The sequence below is a fragment of the Lethenteron reissneri genome, chromosome 50 (genome assembly GCF_015708825.2).
Source record: "Lethenteron reissneri isolate LAM-NWPU_2019-01 chromosome 50, ASM1570882v1, whole genome shotgun sequence".
In the NCBI taxonomy this organism is placed as follows: Eukaryota; Metazoa; Chordata; class Hyperoartia; order Petromyzontiformes; family Petromyzontidae; genus Lethenteron; species Lethenteron reissneri.
In genome coordinates, this window is record NC_083828.1 from 7,791,693 (window position 1) to 7,818,760 (window position 27,068).

Consider the following 27,068-nt stretch of genomic DNA (forward strand, 5'->3'; position numbering starts at 1 on the left):
ATATATATTTATTTTCTCCCGACAATTGGGAACACAATCGTACCTCCTCCTAGTTGGCTCCCACCCACCCACCCTGTAAAAACCAAGGCGCCTCCAACATCCTATCTTCCGTCTGTCAAAACATCCCCTTCACACGGGGGAGGGGAGTCCCTGGCCCCACGACTTCATCACGGAACTGGAGAGAAAGAATTCAAACGTGCACATCTTGTGCCGGGTAAAACCCCTGTTGACGGCCACCCATGTCAACGACTAATCGCTTAACGACAGGCCTCCATTGAGTCCAATGTGCAGTGTATAGTCGTGTAGAGTATAGTGTAGTGTATAGTAGTGTAGAGTGGAACCCGTCTTAACGACCACCCTGTTAACGACTAATCGCTTAACGACAGGCCTCCATTGAGTCCAATGTGCAGTGTATAGTCGTGTATAGTATAGTGTAGTGTATAGTGTAGTGTATAGTGTAGAGTAGAACCCGTCTTAACGACCACCCTGTCAACGACTAATCGCTTAACGACAGGCCTCCATTGAGTCCAATGTGCAGTGTATAGTCGTGTAGAGTATAGCAGTGTATAGTGTAGTGTATAGTGTAGAGGAGAACCCGTCTTAACGACCACCCTGTTAACGACTAATCTCTTAACGACGGGCCTCCATAGAGCCCAATGTGTTCGCTTAACGACCATTTCCCCTGTTAACGACGGGCTTACGACGAGCACGTGACCGCCAATTTCGGCCAATCGGCGAGCTCCAAAGTTGACTGACCAGGCCTTGCTCAACCGGCGGCGTCCATTCATGAGCGTGTGGGGCTCTGACAGCTACAGGCTTAGTGCGGCCTGGAAGTGTATTATTAAACAAATACAATTCCTTATAAGGGAAACAAATACCAACGAATAACAATTGAATGATGACCAATCTATATAATTACATTACCCTCCCCCTCCTTTGCCTCGAATCACTGCACCAGATTGAATTAAATGATGACGTTACCCTGATGCTGCTCTATTTAAGACCGGAAGCAACAGGAGAGCTTCACCATTCTTGCCCGATGAAGCTGATTGTAATTATCAGCGAAACGTCGGACGTCTCAAATTATAAAATGCTGTTGATTCTCTCTTCAACACACCGGTGGGCTAAAGAAGTTAATTATTTTGTCCTTTGAAAAACGTGACACATTTTTTACTGTTTGGCCGTGTCGGGTGGTGGAGGGTTACGACTCATTTATAAATAACGCGATCTGACCCAAAAACCTATATTATGTGTGGGGCATGGTTTACATTCGATGCTATTGGAACGAATTGAGCCATTCAAGTATATTTCCTATACTCGCTAACGACCAAATCACTTAACGACCGGTTTCGTGGAACCAATTACCATCGTTAAGAAGGGTTCTCCTGTGTGTATATATGCATGTTTGTATGTATGTGTGTGGAATTGGCACAGTAGAGGGCACATCCTGTGCATCTGCCAGTCATCTCAAGTCAGTCAACCCACGGCACCTGGGTCTGTTCCGTGAGGCCCCCTGCCAGCGAGCCTTCGACAACTTCACGTGGCCTAAAAGTGCTCCTGGCTTAGCACAGGCGTCGTGCTGACGCCACTGCCACCGCGTGGCGGGTGCTGTTGTGTGTGGAGTGGTGGCAGTGGTTTGCTCAATGTGCTACGCACCCAGTCACCCCGGGTTGACAATCCTGGCCACGGTTCAACATCTGCGGCAAAATCAGGCGCGGTTCGTCCACGGAGGGCCGTCGCCCCAACAAGCGGCAGGAGATGAGCAATTATTTTTCTAATAAAAAAAATACTTTTCCATAAATTAGTTTCGTTGCGTTTAAAACATGTCAAATGATTCTTTCAAGGTTAATTGCCCAATTAAGATAACATTTTAAGTTGTTCGTATTAGAAACAGCTGCAACGCCACAAGTCTGATTTGTGCTGCCTCGCTGAGGGTCTCGGGGCGGCTGTGAAGGCGTCCGAGTGAGAGATTTCCCTTCATTCGTTGCGATTAGCAGCTTCGCATTGTAGCCACGTCGTTTGAGACCCATTCAGGGCGGTGGAAGAGGCGCCCGTGGCTGTGACGACCATGTCACAACACGAGGTTGCACCGTGCAAATGTAGCAGGGCCCACAGCCTACACCCTCTCGGCATTTGGCAGTGTCAATGGGGTTGTGTAGTGTGGACTTGAGGGTCATGGCGACAGCATTCGAGTGCTTTGTTGTTATGTTTCGTGTTGTTTATAAATGCCTACCGTTAGTAGATAAGCTATATAATTTTCACGGGAATGTCAATAACATGACGAGGTTTTTCTTAATTAGAACACCATCATTTCTGAGGTCACTCGCAACATCTCCACCTAGCAGAAATGTCATGAGCCGCCACTGGGCAAAATATATCTGGCTAGCTTCTAGGCCTCAAAGCGGGCCGTCGTGTTACTATGTGGTCCGTGGTTTGAGGCAGAGAGTCACATGGAGATACATAATAAAAACCCACAGACTCACACAGACACCCAAAGTCTCACAAACTTAACTAGCGAGTAGCAGAAATTCTGATGGTGAAATTCAAAGTGGGCTGGTGGCGTTACGCTGCCGTCCGTGGTTTGATATTTGTGACCGGAGTCACACCGTCGGTTATTCACCATATCATTAAGGCAAAATATATACACAAAAGCACGTGCACTTGTAGCTCCAGGATCCAGTTTCAGGAGGTGACAAACTCCATCTCGGGTTTTCCAGTCTCAAGTAACGCACACGGAGGTGGATCGGCTGATCATTGAAATGATAACGCAACGTGTGGGGGCGGTGATGATGTTGACTGATAAATGTTTGTCAATGCTGCTGCAGATGATTACGAATTAAAGACGGTGATTATGATGCTGCTGCAACTGCTGCTGATAATTGATGACTATGATGATGCTCCTGATGATGAAGACTGGTGGATGACGATTATGTTTATGCTGTTGATAACGATGATTACTGATGGATGACGATGGTGATGCTACAAAACTCTAAAGTGTTCTTTGGAAACATGATCATTAAATAATTCAGCATTTGCTTCAATAAGCAACAGCACACAGAAGAGGCCTATGTGTAAACTATACTCAGATCACAGCTTCGTACCCAAGCTGCTAACAAGTAGGCTTTCGCGACCAATATCATCCATAATATAGCTTTTTTTGGGTTATATCGCGTAAATATAAATGCAAGTACAACATACCGGGCAATACTGTGGATTTGCTCTCCAACACACCGGTGTGCTGTACTAGTAACGCATTGGCACGTTCTGTTTACGTGAAAAACCTTACTAATTGGCTGTGTCGGGTGGCGGCGGGTTTAACGACACATTTATATTTACGCGATCTAACCCCAAAAAAAAACTATATTATGGACCCAAACTGCTGCTCGCTTAACGAGTTAACACGGCTCGTAAGTAAGGTGCGGGGATCGCATGGCGAGACAGCGGACATCGGAGGAATGTTTTTGGTGTGGGCGGCAAAAAGCATCCACACGCTTGCACAAAATTGATTGGTCAACGTCCCGTTCAAGTATCCTTCAGACGAAAGAACCTGCAAAACACACACACACAACACAGCACGCTCGTGAGTAGTCCGTCAACTGCGCACAGTCACATTTCCATACTTACAACGTGTAATCTTATTTGTATTTTTGTATTTTAAGATTGTTTAATACGGCTAATTAACATTTTACATTCGCATTTTATAAGGTCTACTTATTCATAATTTTAAGATTTTAGCCCTTTGGTATTACTTATACTTTGTAACGTTAGTATAGTTAGAGTGTATACCTTTTATATAAGTTAAGATTCCTACTTGTTCAATGTATGCACCGTCCTCGCCATAGTAAATTCCTTGTTTGTGCAAACTTACATGGCGATTAAAACCGTTTCTGATTCTGATTTGCAAACTGCGATTTGTAACTTTGATCATTACCTGTGAAACTGACAGTTCAATGTTAATGTGCGGTGTTACTGAGGGACTCTGCGTTATCCTGCTGTGGTCTGGGACTGTTTTGTTGTTTTTGCTGCCTTGCCCAATCTCGTTAAATCGGACTTACATGATTTAACGTTTTATTAAATGTTCATATTTAATGCTTTACCATTTTCTCTATTTTGCACTCCTATCATGTTGTTGTATTATGTCCGCTGTAATTTAATGAACCCGTGCCCATACTGGACATCTGTGAAAAAGAGCTTCATAGCTCATCGGATTCCTCCTGCAGTCGAAATGAAGTAGCTAAGCAAAGTACGTGCGGCTTGGGCATGACACGTCGTGGCAAGAAGGGTGGTGGCCGGTGGTCAGGAATGATGATTGAAGTGGCAGCCAAGAAGATGGAGCGATGAAATCAGTTTGTGCGCAAGGCGCTGGATGGATCGCTACATTGCAAGATTGTTACAAATGGTGACGTCAGGAGGCTTTCATCCAGCAGTGGATTGATCATGGCTGATGACGACGATAAGGCATCCCAATGGTTGTTTGCCAGATCTGCCGCAGAACAGTGCAACGGCCACCGCCGGTGGGCCGTGTTCGAAAACGGCCCACGGAAGTGGCTCTCACAGAGCTACGTTCGAGCTCCCTTCGAGTAACTTGGTCAATACAGCAGGGTGGCAGCACTCTCCCACCCACTCCGCATATGACAGTAATGTTCGTGACATCACCGTGATACAAATATTTTAATTGTCAGAGCTGTAATTTCATCCAAATTTGAGTGCAGAACCAAATTTTACGTGATGGCTTCTTTTTCTCTCTCTCTCTCTCGTGTGTGTGCAGTCATTGGTGACCATGAACTCACTACACTTGGGGGGCCAATGTACTCTGTTGGGAGGTTGCCCTGACTCAAACACAGGAGCCCGTTCGACGATTTACATCCGAGCCACAATTAAACGTGCTGCTGCTGTTGCTGCTGTAATTGCTGCTGTCGCTGCCCCTGTTGTTGTTACCGGCTCCGTTCGGCTGTCTCCGCTGCCCCGGCTCCCCGCTCCTCCCGCACGCGGCCAGCGCCAGCGCGGTCGCGTGCGGCAGCGCGGCCGTCAGCGCCAGGTAGGCCCAGCGCGGCAGCGGCGGCGTCGAGCCCAGCGGCCAGAGCCAGAGGCCGCGGCGGGCGCCGTCGCGCACGTGGTGAGACAGCCACGCCAGCGCCGCCAGCGCCGGTAGCCGCTCCCAGGGCCCGCCCAGCAGGCCCAGTGGACGAACCAGCACCAGCTCCAGCGAGAGCGCCAGCGCGAGAACCAGCGTGGTGTTGTGCAGGGGAGGGCGGCCGCGCAGTCTGTGCAGGTCCTGCGTGGATGCCGCGTTACACGACGCCGGGTGGTTACTTTGTTGTCCTTCCCCACGCACCTCCGATCAGCACGGTTGGCTACGTACGGTGTGAAAGAAGTTCAACGTAACTGCACGCTCACTCACCGTGCGGAGTTCACGCGTCGCGTTTTCGTGACAAGGCTGTTCTTCCGTGAAGGAACACACACTTTTGATTTAAAGTTTTCGTGACTGCAGGGATTCATATTCTTGGTTCTTTCGTTAAAGTCACGTAGAAGGGAAATAATAAAATATAAATATAAAACAATAACAATTCTCACGACGTTTCGACTGCAACACAAACAATCATCATCAGGTGTGAAATCCACAGCAAGAAAATTTAAATTTTTTCGAACCAAGAATATGAACACTAAACGGTTTATTTTATCAGGCAAGGCCCGCTAAGCTATGTAGCTCTTTTTCAGAAGCAACCAGGCCATTACAGATGATGGCCTAATGAAGTGGCTTATCATGTGGACATTTATAGCAGCCAAATACTGTAAACGCCGGACGCTGATTCTAAATGTGGAAAGAAAAACCGGAGGACCTGGAGAAAATCCACACAATCACGGGGAGAGAGAGAGACACTCAAACACCAAAATATACAGGTGTCAGGGTCGGGATCGAAACCACGACCTCCTGTATAGCAGGCGAGGTAGTTAACATCTCGCCACCACGGCACCCACTTTCCGCGCCACGTGCGGTTTGCCCCGTATTCTTGTACAGGGAAATTGTGTTTTCAGGTCCATACGGCGTACATCGGTTTCAATAGAGGCCAAAAAAAACGTGTCTTCGTTTGTGTTTCTCCCAAGTGATGGGACTTTGCAGGATGAACGTTGAGATGTATAAGGGCACGGGGGTGACCAATACGGTCTGAATTGGTCTGTGTAATAAGGTAGGGCACTGATAAGTGGTTGACCGGTATGCAACACGGTTTCTAAACGGTCGATGAGGGGCCATCCATTGAGTACGTACGCATGTAGGCGGGAGGGGGGTTAACCCAAATGCGTAGCTTGTGTATGGGGGGTCTACTGACAATGTACGCTTAGGAAACGGGGGGGGGGGTGAAGCCTCGATAATACTTTGTCTAAATTGGCTTTCAAATGAGTTTGATAGTCCAGTCGGTGGACTATCTGTTTGTTTAAACACGTTAATATTATTAATCCTTGGTCGTTTCTGCGTGGATTAAATATCGGCTGTTCTATAGGATTCGGGGGGGGGGGGGTGTGCGTCATGCGTACCTACGCAGGTGGGTAGGGGGGGCGGTGTAAAAGGTACGGCGTGCCTACAGGGAGGGCTCAAGTTTTGACAGATTTTTGCGTACCGACTAAATGGATGGCCCCTGATGAACTTTGGAGGTATCGGATGGACGACCACCACAGCTCGCAAGCGGTACTGGAGACTGCTGTGCATGCCACAAGCAAGGTGCAGTGCTGCTAAATGTTCTTGTGTGTTGCAAAAATTATGATGATGCCGATGTTTCCTCCATACATAACTCACACTTAATCGAAGCACCACCATCACTATTACCACCACCAAGACAACAACCAAGACAACAACCACCAAGACAGCCACCGCCAAAACAACCACCAACAAGACAACCACCGCCAAGACAACAACCACCAAGACAACCACCGCCAAGACAACAACCACCAAGACAACCACCGCCAAGACAACCATCGCCAAGACAACCATCACCAAGACAACCACCGCCAAGACAACCATCACCAAGACAACAACCTCGAACTCCATCATCCAAAAGATCTCCCGTGTGGCCTCGATGTGCCAAGTGTTGTTAGCGACTAAGCAGCACCCATGAAGGCCGGCACGGCACACGAGTGGGGGGTTGGGGTGGCCAGCACCCACGCCCGGCCGCCTTTGTCTCCCGAAGGAGCGACGTTTCCCCCACACCGCGCCACAGATGTCAGAGGCGACCACCATCGCTAACAACAACAACCACCACCACCATCACCATCTCACCGATATCCGAAGCGACTTGGCCATAACGAAGTGATCCAGGTCGAGGCAGCAGGCCAGGAAGCCCGCGAGCAGTACCTGAGCAGCGACTGTACCACCACCAACTCCACCACCACCACCACCACCACCAACTCCACCACCTCCACCACCACCACACACGATAGCCCAGCTCCACATGGCCACGGCTCCATGCACCGCGGAGTCGATCCCAGCTTTCATCAGCATCGCAAGCTCGCCACCGCCACCGCCCGCCTGTAGCCTCTCGCACAGCGGGTCCGCGACGGCGCAGAAGAGAGCGAGCAGCAGGCTCGAGAGGAGAGACAAAGGCGGCAGTGGACACGACTGCCACAGCCACCGCCACCACCACCGCCGACGCTGAGTCGCCTCCGCCTCCATCAACGGGGGCCCGGCGCGGCGTCCAGGCAAGACCGTAGGCTCCATGCGGCCTACGTCCGCCGCCGCCTTCATCAATGGGGCCCCGGCGCGGCTTCCAGGCAAGAGCGTAGGCTCCATGCGGCCTACGTGTAAAGTTGTCGCGAGCAACTTCCGAGTCGTGTTTGTCAAAGCAACTGGCCGCTTTTCTGCCTTTTCACCGCAGCTGGCGTGGCATTGTTAGCCGAGCGAACGACGACCCGAAGCCGCAGCGAAATCGTGAGTTTAAAGGTCTCGAATCATCACTCGGTAGCGGCATCGGCGGTCAATGTCCCCGACGCGAATCGTTGAGGGCCCTCAACGATTTTCATTTTCTCTGCCAAGTTTGGGTCACCTAGCGACGAGACGCTATCAACGCGATTGTTTGATTGGTTTGCGTTTTAGTTTCATTTATTTTGGGTATAACCCAAACTAAAAATAAGTATAACCCGTAAAAACAAAGTTTTTCACTATAAATCCTTTATATGCGTGGCGGCTAGAGTCCTCTCGTCCTCTGGCTTGAGATGGCTGCCACCTATGGGTCAGATGATTGTCTGCAGTATTAAACAATTGGTAATTAAATATTTAATGTGTTTTCCCTAAACAGTGTAAAATTTTGGAAAAAAATTTTCACGAACATTAATTGTCTCGCACAACGAGTCTGTGTGCAAAATGTCAGCTCGATTGGATCACGGGAAGTGGGTTAAAAAACGACCGAAAGGTTTGCACGGTCGTAAGCAAGCAAGCAAGCACGCAAGCAATCGAACTTAATATAAAGGATTTAAAAACTAAAACATGAACAAGAAAACATCTTAAAGTGACTTAGTGACTATGTGCAAACAGAAAATCCAAGAAAAAGACAGCAAAAATTGAGGATACATATGGAATAATATTGTCGAAATATTGGAGAACAGCTAACATAGCAGTACATATTCTTGGTTCTTTCGGTAAAGTCACGTAGAAGGGAAATAACAAAATAATATAAATATAAAACAATATTGTAATATTTTTTAAAATATTTTTTTGGTTCTTTCGGTAAAGTCAAGTAGAAGGGAAATAACAAAATAATATAAATATAAAACAATATTTTAATATTTTTTATATTTTAATATTTTTATATTTATATTATTTTATTAGTTCCCTTCTACGTGACTTTACCGAAAGAACCAAGAATATGAATCCCTGCAGTCACGAAAGCTTTAAATCAACATTTATAGCAGTACATGTCATGCCACATGCATGTCCTCAGAGATACAAATGGAATCACGTTACCAAACACAGACATGCCCCCATATCACCTGAACAGGCTGTAGGGGCAAGTGCTGTTAGCAAGAACTACCTATGAAGGCCGGCACGGCACACGAAGGGGTGGGTGGCCAGCACCTCGCCCGGCCGCCTTTGTTTTCCTCCTGGCGATGTTTTTTACACATCGCACCAGGTACTCATTTGAGGCTGAGTCGATCTAGGGGACGCCCGGGGCGGGTTCAGATGGTGGTGGCCGACAACACAGACGAAAGTCCACACAGATTCCAGAAAAAGCACCGTACACCAACGCTGTGTGAAAAATCCCAGTGGGATGCAAGTCAAACAACAACAACAAGACAACTTAGATTAAGGCCATCAGTCTAACTCCATACTACAACAAACAAACAATGGCCAAACCAAAAAAAGTTTTCGAAAGCACCAAAATAAAGCCATAAAAGCAATGTAACAGTGATCATAGGAACTGTGACCGAAATTTCACAATAAACGACAAACAACATGTACCACCAAACCCTGTAGCCATAGCTGGCTGCATGAGTCACTCCACAACAGCAGGAGCATCAGTAGGCGTGCTGTGAAGAAGGGGGATTGCACGAAACGTCGCCTCGCTATGATCGGGGCCCCGCGGTGGCTATGAGACGTTAACTACCTCGCCTGGTGTGCAGGAGGTCGTAGGTTCGAACCCGACCCCGACGCCTGCTGTATATTTGGAGCCTGCGTGTCTCTATCTCATCATCATCACGGTGGCTAGATGTTAATTACTTCGCCTGGTGTGCAGGAGATTGTGGGTTTGCTTGTCAGCTTCGATGTATTCATAATAAACGTTTTTGGGTTAGATCGCGTTATTTATAAATGTGTCGTAACCCTCCACCACCCGCCACGGCCAATCAGCAAAAAAGTGTCACGTTGACAAAAGACAAATAGTTCACTACTTTAGCCCACCGGTGTGTTGAAGAGTGAATCCACAACATTTACAATTTTTGAGTACGACGTTTCGCTGGTAATTACATCCAGCATCATCGGGCAATTGTTCACCGAAGGTACCTGTACCTGACACCATAGCAATCATTGAAGACTTGGTCCAACAGGGACTGAATCCTGATGTACCAACTTTGGCGAGGCACTGCCTTACCAACACTTATTTCATCTGGAATGGTACATTCTAGAGACAAAATTAAGGTACCCCTATGGGTTCTCCCTTATCACCAGTGGTAGCGAATGTTTTCATGGAGAAATTTGAAACAGATGCCATCCTGACATCCACCCTACGTCCTTCCCTGTGGAAGAGATACATAGATGACACTTTCGTCATCTATGTATATCTTACGATCAGTATAGGATGGCCGGGTATAGGATGACCCCTCACGCCTCAACAGGATTCTCCCCCTTTTTAAATCCTTTATATTAAGTTCGCTTGCTTGCGTGCTTGCTTGCTTACGACCGTGCAAATCTTTCGGTCGTTTTTTAACCCACTTCCCGTGATCCAATCGAGCTGACATTTTGCACACAGACTCGTTGTGCGAGACAATTAATGTTCGTGGAAATTTTTTTCCAAAATTTTACACTGTTTAGGGAAAACAAATTAAATATTTAATTACCAATTGCTTAATACTGGCAGACAATCATCTGACCCATAGGTGGCAGCCATATCAGGGTATTTATAACTCGGGGTGAGCAGCTACTGCCAAAAAGGTCCCAAAACATCGCTCGTATTGCACACAATTCTTAAAATCCATTCACCAGGGAAGTCCATGTATGTTTTCTTTTTTAATTGTTATTTTTTTTATTAATAAAGTATATGTACACACGCCATGAAAGCACATCTTTAAATCCCGTCTAACATCTCCAATATCAAAACGCACGCTAAAATTAGTCATTGAACAGAGGCATACTTTCTCGCTTTTATATTTGGTTGCGTCTTATGGCGATTTTTTTGTTTGTTATTCTTCACGCACGCGTGTGCCAATTCTACATGCGAATCCATGGTGGTGATGTCTCATTGAAGCTCTTAACCGGCATTTATTACCGTGATACAATATTCACTACCAACGGTATGCTGACAAAAAGAAAAATGATACCGACATTACTGCACAAACGTGCACGTACACACACTTCTCATTACAAAACTAATTATTTTTGTCCAATATTTAGATTCAAGGGCAGCTCACTTGACTTGAATATCCCACCCCCCCCTGCACTCCCAGTGAGCCAAAACGGATGGCATAGTGTAATCTAATGACAACCCAATTTTCATAAATATTAACTTCTCTCTCTAATAAGTCCATGGGCCCCAAAGAGATATTGGTATCACCTAAGGTAGCAAACCCATAAAGGTACCAATTGTACATGGCTCAAACAGTTTTTTGAGAGCACACTCATTTCAAATGGTTACCACAATTCACTGTTTTTGGCCACATCAACATATGGGATCAAAGAAAGTGATGCCACCACTTCAGGTGGTACCAACAAGTGAGTTATCTCCTCCGGGCTCGTGGGCAAATACATGGCAAAGAATAAAATAGTAGGAACCCATTGGGTTGTATAGATATGAGGTGGCCTGAAAAAAAATGATAAAAGCACACTAAGTGTAGAACCTGCCAAGTACCCGAGCGAGTATATGTTATGCACAAGTGTACAAAAGTGCGCACACAGCTAGGAATACAACATCAGTGAGAGGGGGTGGGCAGCTTTCACGGCATAGAAAGAATATTCAGGATTAAGACAGTAAAACTCGCGTGTGACACAAGCTGACCGCAGCGATGGTGGTGTAGACATTATTGGTTCATACACCGACTGGAGCGAGCTGTTGCCTACCCAACTGGATACAAATCTCGTGCGGATTTCTACTTTTGCCACGCACTACTGCGGGCATCAATTCTTGAGGGTGTCCACGCAGCCGTGCATGGTGGCGAAAGGTTGACAAAAAGGCTCCAAGCTCAGCCTGACCGGGAAATCCACGCTTGGGGTTACGCGTGTCTGCAAACATCGGCGATCTTAATCGGTGCCGCTTTGTTGCAAAGTTTACGTTGACAAAGATGCGATGCAATAGGAGACAGACCGCACACACGTCGCATTGCAAATGCATCATGCCAAACGGTCGATTCATCTGCCTTTCAACTTGGGAGATTGTTCAGTATTATCGATTCATGTGGGGTGGGGCCTGGTGGCTCATTGATCAGTGCCAAACTGGCACCGCTGAGGGTCCTGGGTTAAAAATCCTGGTTTCCGTCACCTGCGATTAAACCGGGTTCTCAAACGTAGATATGGTCTCAGAACGGTCAACGATGATCGCAGCAGAAAAAAAGTCCGATATCAGTTGTGTACTCAATTTTATGACTAAATATCAGTTTCACCGTCATGCGACGGACATTACTCTCGTTGGCAGGGCGGGTGGAAAAGTACCGCTCCTCTAACGTGTGGACTCGAGGCCACTTGAAGGCATCTCGGATGCAAGCTGTGATATCCACGTCTGTGGGCCATTCTTTAACATGAAGAGTTGCCCTGCTCTGAGAGTTCTGAATGAACACCGCATCTCATGACATGCACAGCACAACCAGGATAAACGTAGAATAATTTTTTTCTTTTACAAAACATCAACGTTTACATGATTCTGCACCCTATCCATTAAGTTGAAGATGGTTTAAGCCTTAACTGGGGAGGAAAGGATCACAATTGTTGTGCTTTTAAGGATGTTGATAACGGTGAATGATCGTTAGGCGCATTTCATTCCGCACGTCGCCAGCTGAGGTTACGGGAAGGGCAGTCAAGACTGTTTCCCGAAGACCGAGCACGCAAACTGGGGCGAGATCCATAGCGGGACCAAAACAACCCACGTTTTCTAATCCTTCTCTGAAAAAAAACTAAACGTACCCCGCGCATGCCTTCGTGATTCACTCCTGAGAATCGCGCACTAAACTTTTGCTGGCCCTTACTCCCACAACATACCGTAATAAAACAATGGACAAGGATTGAAAAGGGAGGAAAGACCAAAAAAAAATTAGTTTTTTCTTTCCTTAAATTTACAAACAAGCCAAGCCGGCTGGGGCCCCTCGCCGTCACAACGAAGAATTGTAGAAACACACAGCGAGGGAACGGCGCTGGGAAGATAGGAGGGCAACGGGAGGTTGGAGGGGGGTGTCGATTCCACAGCTAGCCTACGACGGATCCCGTCTGGGCCAGCCCCCCCTCAGTCCTCCGTCATTTCCAGCACCGACTCGCTCAAGCACAGATCCCAGTACTGCTCCACACCGTGCTTGCGGAAATGCTCTCTCGCTAAACTCTCGGTGGGACACTGCTTGAATTTCATTTCTCCAAAGCTCCGCTCCTTGGCCGTGCCCTGCGGAAATAAGTTGCAACACAATATGCGCTCAGATTAGAATATATTTTTTTTCTATTTCGTGATACTGCATTGGCGGCAGTGGTTGTCGTTCTTCCCTCACACCTCTGATGAGCACAGTTGGCTACGTACGGTGCGAAAGAAGTTCAACATGAATTTTGATTTAAAGCTTTCGTGACTGCAGGGATTCATATTCTTGGTTCTTTCGGTAAAGTCACATAGAAGGGAAATAATAAAATAATAGAAATATAAAACAATACAATTCTCACGACGTTTCGACTGCAACACAAGCAATCATCATCAGGTGTGAAATCCACAGCAAGAAAAACATTTTCCACGACAAGAAAATTTTCTTCCACAACAACAAAATTTTCTTGCTGTGGATTTCACACCTGATGATGATTGCTTGTGTTGCAGTCGAAACGTCGTGAGAATTTTATTCGTTTATATTTTTATTATTTTATTATTTCCCTTCTACGTGACTTTACCGAAAAAACCAAGAATATAAGTTCAACATACATGCAAGCACAAATAACAAAAAATTCTAACACATTTATCAATACCACTGTGGACAAAAAAAAACATATTATCTCTCCGCTCCGATGAATGTCCACACGATCTTGAAACGTGAGCTTTTATAGTTAGCTTCCCATCAGGGCAGTGCTAGCAATGAATGCCCTGACATCTATTCAAACTGCGCACACGCAATGCAAGACAAACACAAATGAGTATTTAGGCACAGACGAGTTGTGTAATTTAGCAACTGCAGCTCCCTATAAATGTCTTCACCACGTGAAACGTGAGCGATCACTGTCACAACGGCATGCCATTTGGACGCACAACTTAAGGAACGGTGGGGGTGCGACGAACTTTGGAACAATATAACTGGGGGGGGGGGGCACACAGGATGACAGCATCAGCAACACGGCCGCAGAAACAAAAATGCTAACAGATTAATTATAAAGAAATGAAGCGAAACTGGTGTTTTTGTCATCTCTGGAGAATTACCGTTGATTTTCCTGGAACTAAACAGACAGAGCGTGTCTGTGTGTGTGTGTGTAGAGGTTGTTTTTGTACGGATGTTGAAACCTATGGTTAATTCCCCACGAGAACTTAGGGCGCACGGGTCCCCATTATTTTTCACATTGTAATATTTCAAGTGGCAGGCACTCACGCCCGAACACTTTCGTTAAACAAACAAAACAATTAATTAACAACAAACATGAAGGCGATTCGGAGATGGCAGGAAATGTCACGCACGGTTCAGTGCGATCCTTAAGCTATTTATGCACTCCCCCCCCCCCCCCCCCCCGCTTTTCAAACAAACCGGACCAAATTAAAGAAACAAAGGAGTCAGTGGCAATGCCGGCAGGAAGAGCGGGGGGTCACCAAGCCATTGTTTTCACGCCCCACGGGGTCAGAGTGAGGATTTCCCCGGCAATGTGTTGCCTGCCCCTTGGGAGGGGATGTAACTTCGCGCTTCCAAGTTCGGCACGCTGTGCTGCGGGCCCCCCGAGCCAACGAATACGTTGCAAGTTCGCCAACAAATACGTTACAATTGCACCAACGAATACGTTGCAATTGCACCATCGAATACGTTACAATTGCACCATCGAATACGTTACAATTGCACCAATGAATACGTTGCAATTGCACCAACGAATACGTTGCAATTGCACCAACGAATACGTTACAATTGCACCAACGAATACGTTGCAATTGCACCATCGAATACGTTACAATTGCACCATCGAATACGTTGCAATTGCACCAATGAATACGTTGCAATTGCACCAACGAATACGTTGCAATTGCACCATCGAATACGTTACAATTACACCATCGAATACGTTGCAATTGCACCAACGAATACGTTGCAATTGCACCATCGAATACGTTACAATTGCACCAACGAATACGTTCAATTGCACCAATGAATACGTTGCAATTGCACCATCGAATACGTTGCAAATTCGCCAATGAATACGTTGCAATTGCACCATCGAATAAGTTGCAATTGCACCAACGAATACGTTACAAGTTCGCCAACGAATACGTTGCAATTGCACCAAGGAATACGTTACCATTGCACCAATGAATATGCGTCAAGTGCACCAACGAATACTTTACAAGTAAACCAACGGCTCTGCCACCAACTCAACTCGCAACACTTTGAGAATCAGGTTTAAACAGAGGCGACTGAAATCCGGCTTTTAAAGTCAGGATCTCGGGTGCTCATCGGGTCAATGGCTTCCGAACTACCCAGCTACCTCCATCCCTTATTGATTATTGCTGCCATCTTCGTTCGGTAGCCCATGGTGGCCAGATCGTTCCGCGCAACTCGGGACGGCGAGATTTGGACCTCGCAGCTTTGCGGTTAGCAGTCCATTGGCCTGGAACTCACCTACCCACTCGCTCACCTACTCACCCACCCACTCACCGGTCCACCGGCCTGGAACTCACCTACCTACTCACTCACCTACTCACCCACCCACTCACTCACCTACTCACCCACACACTCACCTACCCACTCGCTCACCTACTCACCTGCCCACTCACCTACTCACCTACCCACTCACCTACTCACCTACCCACTCACCCACCCACTCACCTACCCACTCGCTCACCTACTCACAGACATTCGACTAGTTCAGTAGAAAACGCAAGAAAGAATTGTTCAATAGAGCTTGCAATGTACGAATATTGCGCACTCGTGATAGCCTAGGTTATAAGAGTTGCGCATTTATAAATGTACTTAATGACCAATTTGTGAGACTATAATTTGATTCAATGGGCTCGCACATTGCTCTAAACCAGTGGTTCTTAACCTTCATTGCAGCCTTGCACCCCCCTTTGGTTCTCAATTGTTAAAAATGTATCACGTTTAAGAATAAAACAAAGTTGTGCTTACGTGCCCTTAATTTGTTTCAATGATTTACCTGGCCATGCCTCGCACGGAAAGGGCAACTCACACCCCCGGGGGGGGGGGGGGGTGTGCGTGCACCCCGGGTGAAGAACCACTGAGCTAGATGAAAGGAAACTATTGCAAGGTAAGTATTGTCCATTACCTCCCAAACCAGAGTGCAGGAGTTGGGTTTCCTCCGGCGAATCTCACTCGACAGGCTGTCAGCTGCACACCACACACAGACACAACACAGAAACGCACGCACACACAGCATCAACAGTGGACTAGTCAGCTGTTAACATGCTTGAGACATTAGTGGCGCCTTGAGACATGAGTGGAAGGAGCCTGACAAATAAATGTAAATTATTATCGGCCACGACCCAGCCAGTGATGAAGGTCTCAATCGGTCAACTGTTACCTGCTAATGACACGGATCGGAAATGTGGAAATCAGAATGAACTTGGCCAAACATCGAGACCTCCTTTGCCAGTAGCAAGATATAGTATTAGGTTTTTACCCTTTTATCTGGCACCAAAACTGACACCTTTATATACAAGGGATCGTGTTTGCAATAACCACAACACAAGCAGTCAAAAGGCGTCATCTGGCAAATGAGGTTCCAATGGTGTAAATGCTTACCCCGAGCTCTCATACTCTGATGGTGCATTGTCTTTGAGTTGTGCGCCTTTTGGCGTCATCTGGTCCAACACCATGTGAGACTAGGCTCTAAGAAAAGCCGTCTCGGGTGTGGACCAATCAATTTCAAGGACAATGCATATCATTACCAGAGTTGTCTATTTTTGTTTGAATTTTGACTGCTCGTGTTGTGGTTATTGCAAACATGATTCCTTGTATAAAGGTGTCAGTTTTGGTGCCAGATAAAAGGATAAAAACCTACTACTTGGCCAAACATCCCAATGCAACGGGCCCCCTGCTTCTTTTTCGTACGGCTGCTGATATTGCCGCAGTGCAACGGCTGCAGCTTTACATTGAGGTGGTTGTATGCATGTGCGGTGAACTTCTTTCGTACCGTACGTAGCCAACCGTGCTCATCGGAGGTGCGCAGGGAAGGACAACACACTAAACGCACGCATCTTCTTGGTTCTTTCGGTAAAGTCACGTAGAAGGGAAATAATAAAATAATAAAAATAAAACATAATAAAATTTCTATTTAAAGCTTTCGTGACTGCAGGGATTCATCTTCTTGGTTCTTTCGGTAAAGTCACGTAGAAGGGAAATAATAAAATAATAAAAATAAAACATTATAAAATTTCTATTTAAAGCTTTCGTGACTGCAGGGATTCATCTTCTTGGTTCTTTCGGTAAAGGCACGTAGAAGGGAAATAATAAAATAATAAAATAAAACATAATAAGATAATTCTCACTACGTTTCGGCCACAACGCAAGCAGCCGTCCTCAGGTGGAGAACAGGTCTGTCGAGAAGACAGCGTCTGAATGACACACAGACTCTGTCTTCTAGACAGACCTGTTCTCCACCTGAGGACGGCTGCTTGCGTTGTGGCCGAAACGTCGTGAGAATTATTTTATTTTATTATGTTTTATTTTTATTATTTTATTATTTCCCTTCTACGTGACTTTACCGAAAGAACCAAGAAGATGAATCCCTGCAGTCACGAAAGCTTTAAATCGAAATTTAAACGCACACAGCCAGATAAATGCGCGAAGAGAAGCGGAGTGGTGCATCGCTGTCACGAAGCTTACTTCGTATTTGTGAATAGGGGCATGAAGTCAGTCGTTAAATGGTCGATGGGTCTGTCCTGGCTGAGCACAGTGGCACAATGCGACTACGCAACAGCACGTATGTACGTAGAACTTCTTTCACACCATACGGAGCCAACCGTGCTAAGTCAGAGGTGCGGGATGTACCCCGTAGTTAACGATGCGCGAGAGAAACTACTCGCACCGTGACACCAAGGTCCGGATAAAGTACGGCATGCAGTAAACTTCAAGAGCCCCTGTTGTAGTTTACCCAAGTTAGAATTTGATGTGCTACGATTCTTACCGTTGCAGAGATCCGTTTATAAATGTAGGACCCAAATTATACGGTGTCCCATAAAAAAAAACTTATAACCCACGGAATTTATTTCTAAAGATAACCCATGCCAGCTTTATTGCAACTCTTTGCAATCCACTTGCAATCGTTTTTATTGCATCGTCTCCCCCACATATGGCCACACAATTTAAACACGCACATTTTTTCATCCATTACTGGACATCGGTGAAAAAGCGCTTGATAGCTTATTGGATTCCTCAAATATAAATAGTCTGTTTCTATATCTGCCTCTCAGCAAAAGCCCACTCCCACTCTCAACAACGACTTTAGTTCTAGATTTGAAGTTTTCGTGACTGCAAGGATTCATACTCTTTGGTTTTTTCGGTAAAGTCAAGCAGGTAAAATAATTAAAATAAATAAATAAATCGTGACGTTACCGAAAAAACCAAAGAGAACGACTTTAGTTGGTTACCAAGTTTTACCAGGACACCCCACAAAATGCCACGTGTTCCTTGTCCAAATTTCTGGCCAAATGTGGCGATACCTCCACGATCATCGTCAACAGAGGGTCGAATCACCAAGCCATTGAGACGTGTTTTGGCTGCGACGTCAACGTGCGAATCTGGCCCTCGAGAGACGCTTCCTTCCGATTGGTTGACGTCTTTTGCGACGTGCGCTGCGTTGTTTTTGCGTGGCACCGCGGCGTTGCGTGGCACCGATCTCCGTTTACGCCTCCATGTGCCGCTTGGGAGCCTCTTCACGAACCGAAGAGAAGCAGCTTCCCAGGGACGTGGCAGCGAAACGTCAAGACGCCGTGCCAAACGACACGAGGCATTCCATTGGAACCTCATTTGCCAGTAAAAAATATGATAATTGTTTTTTTACCCTTCTTTTACTGGCAAATGAGGTTCCAATGGTGTAAATGCTTACCCCGAGCTCTCATACTCTGATGGTGCATTGTCTTTGAGTTGTGCGCCTTTTGGCGTCATCTGGTCCAACACCATGTGAGACTAGGCTCTAAGGAAAGCTGTCTCGGGTGTGGACCAATCAACTTCAAGGACAGTGCACATTATCAGAGTTATCTTTTTTGTTTGCATTATGACTGCAGGTATTGTGGTCTATGCAAACATGACTCCTTGTAAAAAAGGTGTCAGTTTTGTTGCCAGATAGAAGGGTAAAAAACCAATTATGACACGAGGCATTGTTTGGAAATATGTTCTGTACACACCGAGAGCCGAGCTCTCTGAACTCCTAAACACAGAGCCGTCCCCTAGGGCATGGCACATCGGTGCAACCGTCCCGGGCCCCGGCGCTTTGTGGGGGGCCCACACTTTGAAGTCACGGTGTCAGATGTGATACTTCTGGTTTAGTTTGAAAGTTTGAAAGCGTCGGGGGGGGGGGGGGGGGCGGGGGGGTAATGCCCCTGGCCCCACACCCCTTCCCCTACGGATATGCCTGCCCAAAACCAATTGCGATTAGCCGCAGGGAGTATTCTGCGGAGAGGCGGCATGCATTGGAAACGCTGCGCGACACTCGGTCTCACATTCTTTTGAGTTGGATTCCTCGGCCCACTTGATGCGATTCATCATCAACCGCCGGAACTTCTTCTGAGATTTTGGTCCTGACAGACAAAAAAACAAACACACACGTGAGTTTAAATTTCGATTTGAAGCTTTCGTGACTGCAGGGATTCATATTCTTGGTTCTTTTCGGTAAAGTCACGTAGAAGGGAAATAATAAAAATAAAAAATAATAAAATGAAATTCTCACGACGTTTCGGCCACAACGCAAGCAGCCGTTCTCAGGTGAAGAATAGAGCTGTCGGAAAGACAGCGTCGAAACGTCGTGAGAATTTCATTTTATTATGTTTCATTTTTATTATTTTATTATTTCCCTTCTACGTGACTTTACCGAAAGAACCAACAATATGAAACACATGAGTGATAAACGCCAACTGGCGCGCACTCATATCTACTCCCGCAGATGACAAGCACAACCCCTGTTAGCTTGATATGGCAAGTGCAGTTAGCGAGCACCTATTAAGGGTGGCACAACCAAAGGTACGGTGGTGGGGCTGAGATCACGCATCCATTTGTCTTGTTCAACTTTCACTTTGAGCCTGTTGTCAATCCACTGGCCGATTAAGGCTTCCCAACGGCATGACGGTCACAGGGATTGTTTTGACCATACTTCATCATTCTGGCGAGTGTGGTTTGGCGACAGTGAGGTTCAAGCAGGGGACCAGATATCACTCTGCACTCGCGTTATAACCGTGGCCGGGAATCGAACTCAGGCGGCCGGGTTCGTAGTGCAGTGCGCCAACTACCGTGCCACCGTTCCCATATACGCTGTCAGGTACATGTTGTGAAGTACACCACCGCGCTCCCCCATGACTCTGCCATACGAGTTTCACAATGCGGCACAACAGAGGTTTATGTACCTCTCTCTCTACTCGTTGGCAGGTAATTATTTATCAATTCCGGAGACCAATTTCCAGTGTTCTTTCAGATGTCCCTCGTGGACAATCTATAAAACCCTTACATTGCTTAAGTTACTGAAATGCGCCATCAACTTGCACACACAAAATCCCATAACGTAGCGGAAATTACCCGGCACATTTAAATAGCTTACTCACAGCATCTGCTCTTTCAAGGTCCCGTCTTTAAATCCGTTTTCAGTTGAGCGGTTTGCGAAATTGACTTAAAATCAAATAAACGGGCGGTGTTTAAAAAAAAAAAATTATGTCAGCGCCCAAAACTTGTGCAGACCAGTAAACTTTTACGCGGCGTGTCTGGCGACGGTCGTGTGCTGTGTGCGCAAGCTATCGTCATTTTATAGACGTTACTCCTTCTCTGGCAGACTGCCGGCGTGTAACATATCGCTTGCGAGGCAGAAAAAAAAACCCACAAAGAACATTTGTTTTACGAAGGTGCAAAATAACGTGTATATAAATAGAAGCCATCCAAGTTGTCCCAAGACAGAGCGTACCTTCTTTCTCATGACGACAGAATAAATCTCACATCCACCTCCGCTGAAGTTTTCATTTTTTGAAGACACGGACGCAAAGCGAAATGTTTTTACCGCTAAAGCGACTGATCAGCGCCGACCTCCGCCTACCCGCATCCCCCGCCACGTGAGTCACGGGTGAAGAGCTCATTTGTGTCGTCGAAAGATCTTGCCTGACAACTCGCATTAAAATAAACCCCGCCGTGGCGGTCGTTTTAAAGAAAAAAAATATCTCGCGAGGCGCGAGCTATTTACGGCGAGCCGAGAAACCACCGGCGGAAATGAGCCCAGGGTCCCCGGGGGGGGGGGGGGGGGTGGTCGAAATTAATGAAAACGAAACGCTGCCGTCTGCACCGATTTACGTCACCGGAGACGGCGCAGCAAGCGCCATCTAATTGGGTATCTTATTTATTTATTTCATAGCTTTTACACGTGACACTCACACAGTGAGAGCAGCAACCAGATGCGCAAGAAGATATATATTAACTGCATGTGTAGTATTTCAATTTCGATTTAAAGCTTTCGTGACTGAAGGGATTCATCTTCTTGGTTCTTTCGGTAAAGTCACGTAGAAGGGAAATAATAAAAATAAAACATAATAAAATAATTTTCACGACGTTTCGGCCACAAGGACGGCTGCTTGCGTTGTGGCCGAAACGTCGTGAGAATTATTTTATTATATTTTATTTTTATTATAGTATTTCAATGTTCTGCGAGTGGACGTCGTCAGCCCACGTAGCCACAGAGCCACGCGCGACACCCTCCTCCTCCAGCACGCCCTGACGCACTTCACAGCCGGAGACGATATGCGCCACCGTCTCCAGCTCCACGCATTCACACAGCGGGCTGGTGATCGCGCGAGAGGCGCAGGCATCACTTACCGCCTTCGACGACCACCACGTTGACGTCCTTGTGCAGGACCACGCCTCCGGTGAGGAACAACTGGTTCGCGTTCGTCTCGATCTTGAACTTCTTTGACGGGTTCGTCAGGTCACGGATCCTGTGCGAGAGGAAGTAAAATGGTCACGAATATTACCGGTGGAGACGCTGCAATGAGATCGGCTCGTGCGCGCGAGCGAGATAGATTGTCGCATCGAACGGCTGCGAGGGATGGCGATGGCTTATGGAGGAAGCCTTCATCCGGCGGTGGATTAATCAAGGTTGATGGATGATGATGAATATTCATCCAGAGTCCTTGAAAGATCCACTGTTGGATGAACGCCTCCCTGTGCCGTGTCACGGGGTCTGTTTGGCTATACTTCAGCAGGTTGATGAGTACAGGCTCGTGAAGGAGGGAGTGGGGACCAAGACCGGTTCAGATATATTACACCGATATTGGCTGTGGATAACATCAGCGGTGAGCGATGATGATGATGACCAATCAAAATAACCTCAGCGGTGCTGGCTCCGTCCTCATATGGGCCTTACCTGGTAAATTTAAAATAGTTTATAGATGCGGCACTTGCACCTTTCCTCAAGCGTACTCCGCAGAAGCCACAGCACCACTGCCTGCACAGTGTTCAGTGTCCTCAGTCCCTCCATCCAGTGTGGCCTAAGAGGCAACCGTCCTCCACAACACTAAAAAACTAAACTAATTTTATTTTACCAGGTAAGGCCCACTGAGCTATATAGCTTTTTTCCGAAGCGACCTGGTCACAAATGATAGCGCAATTAAGTGGCTATCATGTATAAATTTATAGCAGCCAAATACTCTAAAAGCGTAACGTTAATTCTAAATGTTGGAGGGAAAAACCGAAGGACCCGGAGAAAAACCCACGCGACTACGGGGAGAGAGACATGCAAACTCCAAATATAGGCGCCAGGGTCGGGATCAAACCCATGACCTCCTACGTACCAGGCGAGAGAGTTAACATCTCGCCACAGCGGTGTTTAAGCGTCACACCTATCCCTTTTTCCAATGGGATATTCCGAGCTGCGCCAGCACGAAGGATCCTCACGGTACGGCTGGTTTCTCCCACTACCGATTTGACCGAGCCGAGCTGGAATCAACCTAACCTAGCTACGATGGCCTCGCGAGAAGCCGTCTCTGAACCTGGCTCGGTTGCCCAAGCAAGAACGAGCGAGCGAGTGAGCGAGCTCCCACTGTGCGTGTCGCCGGGGCCCGGTAACATTGCGAGGTCACAGCGTCACAGCGTCACCCACAAACGTCTCGGACGCGTTCGCCGGAGCGTGCTGTCAGCGGCTCCCCACGACTCGGCTTCCGCAGTGGGGAAAAAACAACCTCGGCGCCTGCTGAGCCCGGCTCGGTTGTGCAGCGGAACAGAGGTTAGATTCTGCACTTCTACGTTTACACCTCGGCCTATCGCAGATGCCATGTCCGGCCTTGTTATCTCGCCCCCGTAAACCACCTCGATTCCTCGCACAAATAAAAATTATGATTATTTCGTTACCGGTCCCGCCGCACCGCAATGAATGCTTGCAAATTGTTTCTTGTTGTTGGGATCTCCCGGTGTGGTTTGCCGGGCCCACATGTTGTTGCAATAAACACATTCTACTTAGTTTTTTAAAAGAAACCCAGCCACCACCTGTAGACGGAGATGTGCACGCCACTGGTCGTGTCCTCCTTCAGCTTCTTGATCTTCTTCTCCCTGCGCTGCTCCACCGGCAGCTTCCGCGCCGCGTTCGCCTCCTCGTGGGCCCTGAGCAGAGCGACGCGATCACTCAGCGTCCATTCCGTCCGTCCGTCCGCCCGCACGCATTTCTAGCTGGCCGGCCTTTACAGAAGCGTTGAAAACTATTGCGCCCAAGATCAACGCGCTTAATTCTAGATTTGAAGCTTTCGTGACTGCAAGGATTCATATTCTTAGGTTTTTTCGGTAAAGTCACGTAGGTAAAAAATTAAAATTAATAAAAGTTAAATAAAATAAAACTGACGACGTTTCGGAGGCAACACAAGCTTCCGTCTTCAGGTGGAACCGTCACAGCCACGACAGCTCATTTACTTGATACAGCTGTCGTGGCTGTGACGGTTCCACCTGAAGATGGAAGCTTGTGTTGCCTCCGAAACATCGTGAATTTTATTTTATTTTACGTTTATTAATTTTAATTTTTTACCTACGTAACTTTACCGAAAAACCTAAGAATATCAACGCGCTTGTTTGTACGGAGATATAGATGTGTCTGTGTGCGTGCGCGTTGGCATAGTAGGGGGCACAGCCGATGCATCTGCCAGTCATCTCAGTCGGTAAAACCACGGCAGCTGGGCTCTGTCCCGTGACCTGTCAGCGAGCCTTCCACAACTTCACGTGGCCTCAAAGTGCACCTGACCTGGCACAAGCGCCGTGGTGATGTCACCGTTACTTAGTGGTGAATAGCGGGTATTGATGTGCGTGGAGAAACCTGTACACGTGCGTATGTGTGCAGAGAGAGCTGTAGATATGTGAATGAAAAATTCTGCAGATGTGTGTTTGTACAAAGCTATAGTTAGGAGAGTGTGCATGTAAAAAGATTTAGATATGCGTGTGTTTGTACAAAGGTACATATGATTGTGTGTTTAAATTACTACTGATGTGCGTGTAGACATGAGTATGCATGTAAAGAGCTGTATATACGTGTGTGTGTACAGAGCTGTACATCCTACTGGACATCTGTGACAGAGTTTCGTTGCTTGTGTTGCAATCGAAACGTCGTGATTTCTGTTTCTTTTTCTATCTACGTGACTTTACCGAAAGACCCAAAGAGTATGAATTCCCGCAGTCACGAAAGCTTTAAGTCAAGATTCCTCCAGTCTAAATAAAGATTCAGATTTTGTACGTATGTGCCTACAGAGCAGACGTGTGCGTGAGTAAAGACCTGCGCTACGAACCTGGCAACCTGAGTTCGAATCTTGCTCACGGCCAACATCAGTGACGATTATCGAAACTAATCCTGGGCCTCCCCGAGGCCAACAGCCTCAAATGAGTACCTGGTGCGGTGCGTCAACATTGCCACTGGGGAGACAAAGGCGGCCGGGTGGGCTGCTGGCCATCCACCTCCTTCGTCTGCAGTGCCGGCCTCCATCGGTGCAACTCACTAACAGCAATTACCCCAAAAGTCTGCTGATGCTACAAGGGTGTGATCTTTGTCTAAACTGCATTAGTTTATGGGGCTAGATCAGGCAGCCCGTTGGGTCACAGAGCTTGATGGAGTAGCCACCGCTAACCGCGGTAGTCGCGCGAGTGGCCCAGGTTTGAAATTCACTTGCCCGAACAGCCTCTTGTATTTTTTAATTTAAAGCTTTCGTGACTGCAGGGATTCATATTCTTGGTTCTTTCGGTAAAGTCACGTAGAAGGGAAATAATAAAATAATATAAATATAATTTTTTAAAAATTCTCACGACGTTTCGACTGCAACACAAGCAATCATCATCAGGTGTGAAATCCACAGCAAGAACATTTTTTTTTCAAATGTTTTTGCTGTGGATTTCACACCTGATGATGATTGCTTGTGTTGCAGTGGAAACGTCGTGAGAATTTTTTTTGTCTTATATGTATATTATTTTATTATTTCCCTTCTAAAAGCCTCTTTCTTGTACGTTAAACTTCTTTCGCACATTACACAGCCAACTATGCTAATTGAATGTGCAAAACGTGGGATCTTTGTGTGTTTGTTTTTTGTTCAAGAGCTGCGCGTGAAGCTCACCTGAGCCGCTTGGCCATCTGTGCCCGCACGTGAGCCTCCACTTTGGTGGGGTCCTGCACGGCCTCCGTGCCCAGCACGCGCATCAGGTTCGAGATCCGCACTGAGTGCGACAATCAGGAGGAACGGACGATTGCAGGTATGACACAACAACAAAAACAACAACGATGATGACGACAATAACCGCCATGGCGGTGGCGACGAGAACCACAGTGACAACCGTCGCAATAAGTTCGAACATGACGAATAGCAATCATCACAACTATAATGATTGACAATAACAATCCTTGTTCTGCTTTCATTGCTATTTTTATTATTATTCTACTGATTGGCAGGCGCCAACAGCTCGCAATCGTAAGGTGGAGAGTTCTTATTCCGGTTGGGGGTGGACTCAGCCCATCATCCACCGATTTGTGTGGAAGTCAATAGTAGTTGTCTTCCATAATACAGGTTTTTTGGGTTGGATCGCGTAAATAGAAAATGTGTCGTTAAACCCGCCACCACTCGACACAGCCAATTAGTAAGGTTTGTCACGTAAACAGAACGTGCCAATTCGTCACTAGTACAGCACACCGGTGTGTTGGAGAGCAAAGCCACAACATTTACAATCTGAGTACGACATTCTCCCATTAATTACAACTAGCTTACTAATTGGCTGTCTGGTGGTGACGGGTTTAACGAGACATTTATATATTTACACGATCTCACCCAAAAAACCTGTATTATGGATATTGGTTGCGAAATCCTACATGTTAAACCAGTAGCTGTCCTACATGGAGAGACTTGCTCCCACCATATTATTGTGGAATTTCCACCACTGCCTCAGTGCTGAAAATAGGTGAGCAGCAATGCCTCAATGCTCATTTAACCACTTCCGACCTAAAGATTTAGATTTTACTCAGGGAGCAGTGGCGCAGTCGTTAGCGCACCGTGCTACAAACATGTCCGGGGACCTCACCACTTCACCAACAATGACAAAGACCCCTTGTATAGCCTTAACAGACTGTTGGGACAAGTGCTAATAGCAAGCACCTATGAAGGCCGGAACAGTATACGAGGGGGTGGGTGGCCAGCACCACGCCCGACCGCCTTTGTCTCCCCAGTGGCGATGTTTACACACAGCACCAGGTAGTCACTTGAGGCTGAGTCGACCTAGGGGAGGCCCAGGACCGGTTCAGATAATCGTCACCGGTGTTGACCGTGAGCGGGAATGGAACTCGTGGC

The 27,068-nt window shown here is 46.9% G+C and overlaps 2 protein-coding genes and 1 long non-coding RNA gene across 4 annotated transcripts in view; 1 reads left to right on the plus strand and 2 right to left on the minus strand.

Moving 5' to 3' along the window:
- Positions 1–92: 92 nt before the first annotated feature.
- On the minus strand, positions 93–8,182 carry TMEM267 (transmembrane protein 267). Its single transcript, XM_061572481.1, has 3 exons — positions 7,274–8,182; positions 4,939–5,275; positions 93–3,547 (listed from the first exon to the last, which is right to left on the minus strand). The coding sequence occupies exons 1-3, from the start codon at positions 7,781–7,783 to the stop codon at positions 3,534–3,536; spliced, it is 861 nt and encodes a 286-aa protein (XP_061428465.1). The 5' UTR covers positions 7,784–8,182; the 3' UTR covers positions 93–3,533.
- On the plus strand, positions 6,634–25,958 carry LOC133355161 (uncharacterized). The gene is made up of 3 exons (XR_009756666.1): positions 6,634–6,718; positions 7,869–7,921; positions 25,829–25,958. It is a non-coding gene; the product is annotated as an uncharacterized LOC133355161 (long non-coding RNA).
- PRPF3 (pre-mRNA processing factor 3) overlaps positions 10,718–27,068 on the minus strand; it is a 31,497-nt gene continuing 15,146 nt past the window's right edge. The window contains exons 9-14 of one of the 2 annotated variants that reach the window (XM_061572438.1): positions 25,848–25,947; positions 23,752–23,865; positions 22,087–22,205; positions 19,743–19,820; positions 16,349–16,410; positions 10,718–13,280 (exon numbers count right to left, since the gene is read on the minus strand). In XM_061572438.1, the coding sequence (XP_061428422.1) occupies positions 13,131–13,280; positions 16,349–16,410; positions 19,743–19,820; positions 22,087–22,205; positions 23,752–23,865; positions 25,848–25,947 (623 nt within the window). In that variant the 3' untranslated portion in view covers positions 10,718–13,130. The remainder of the gene's footprint in view (positions 13,281–16,348; positions 16,411–19,742; positions 19,821–22,086; positions 22,206–23,751; positions 23,866–25,847; positions 25,948–27,068) is intronic. The other variant, XM_061572437.1, reaches the window with a different exon arrangement.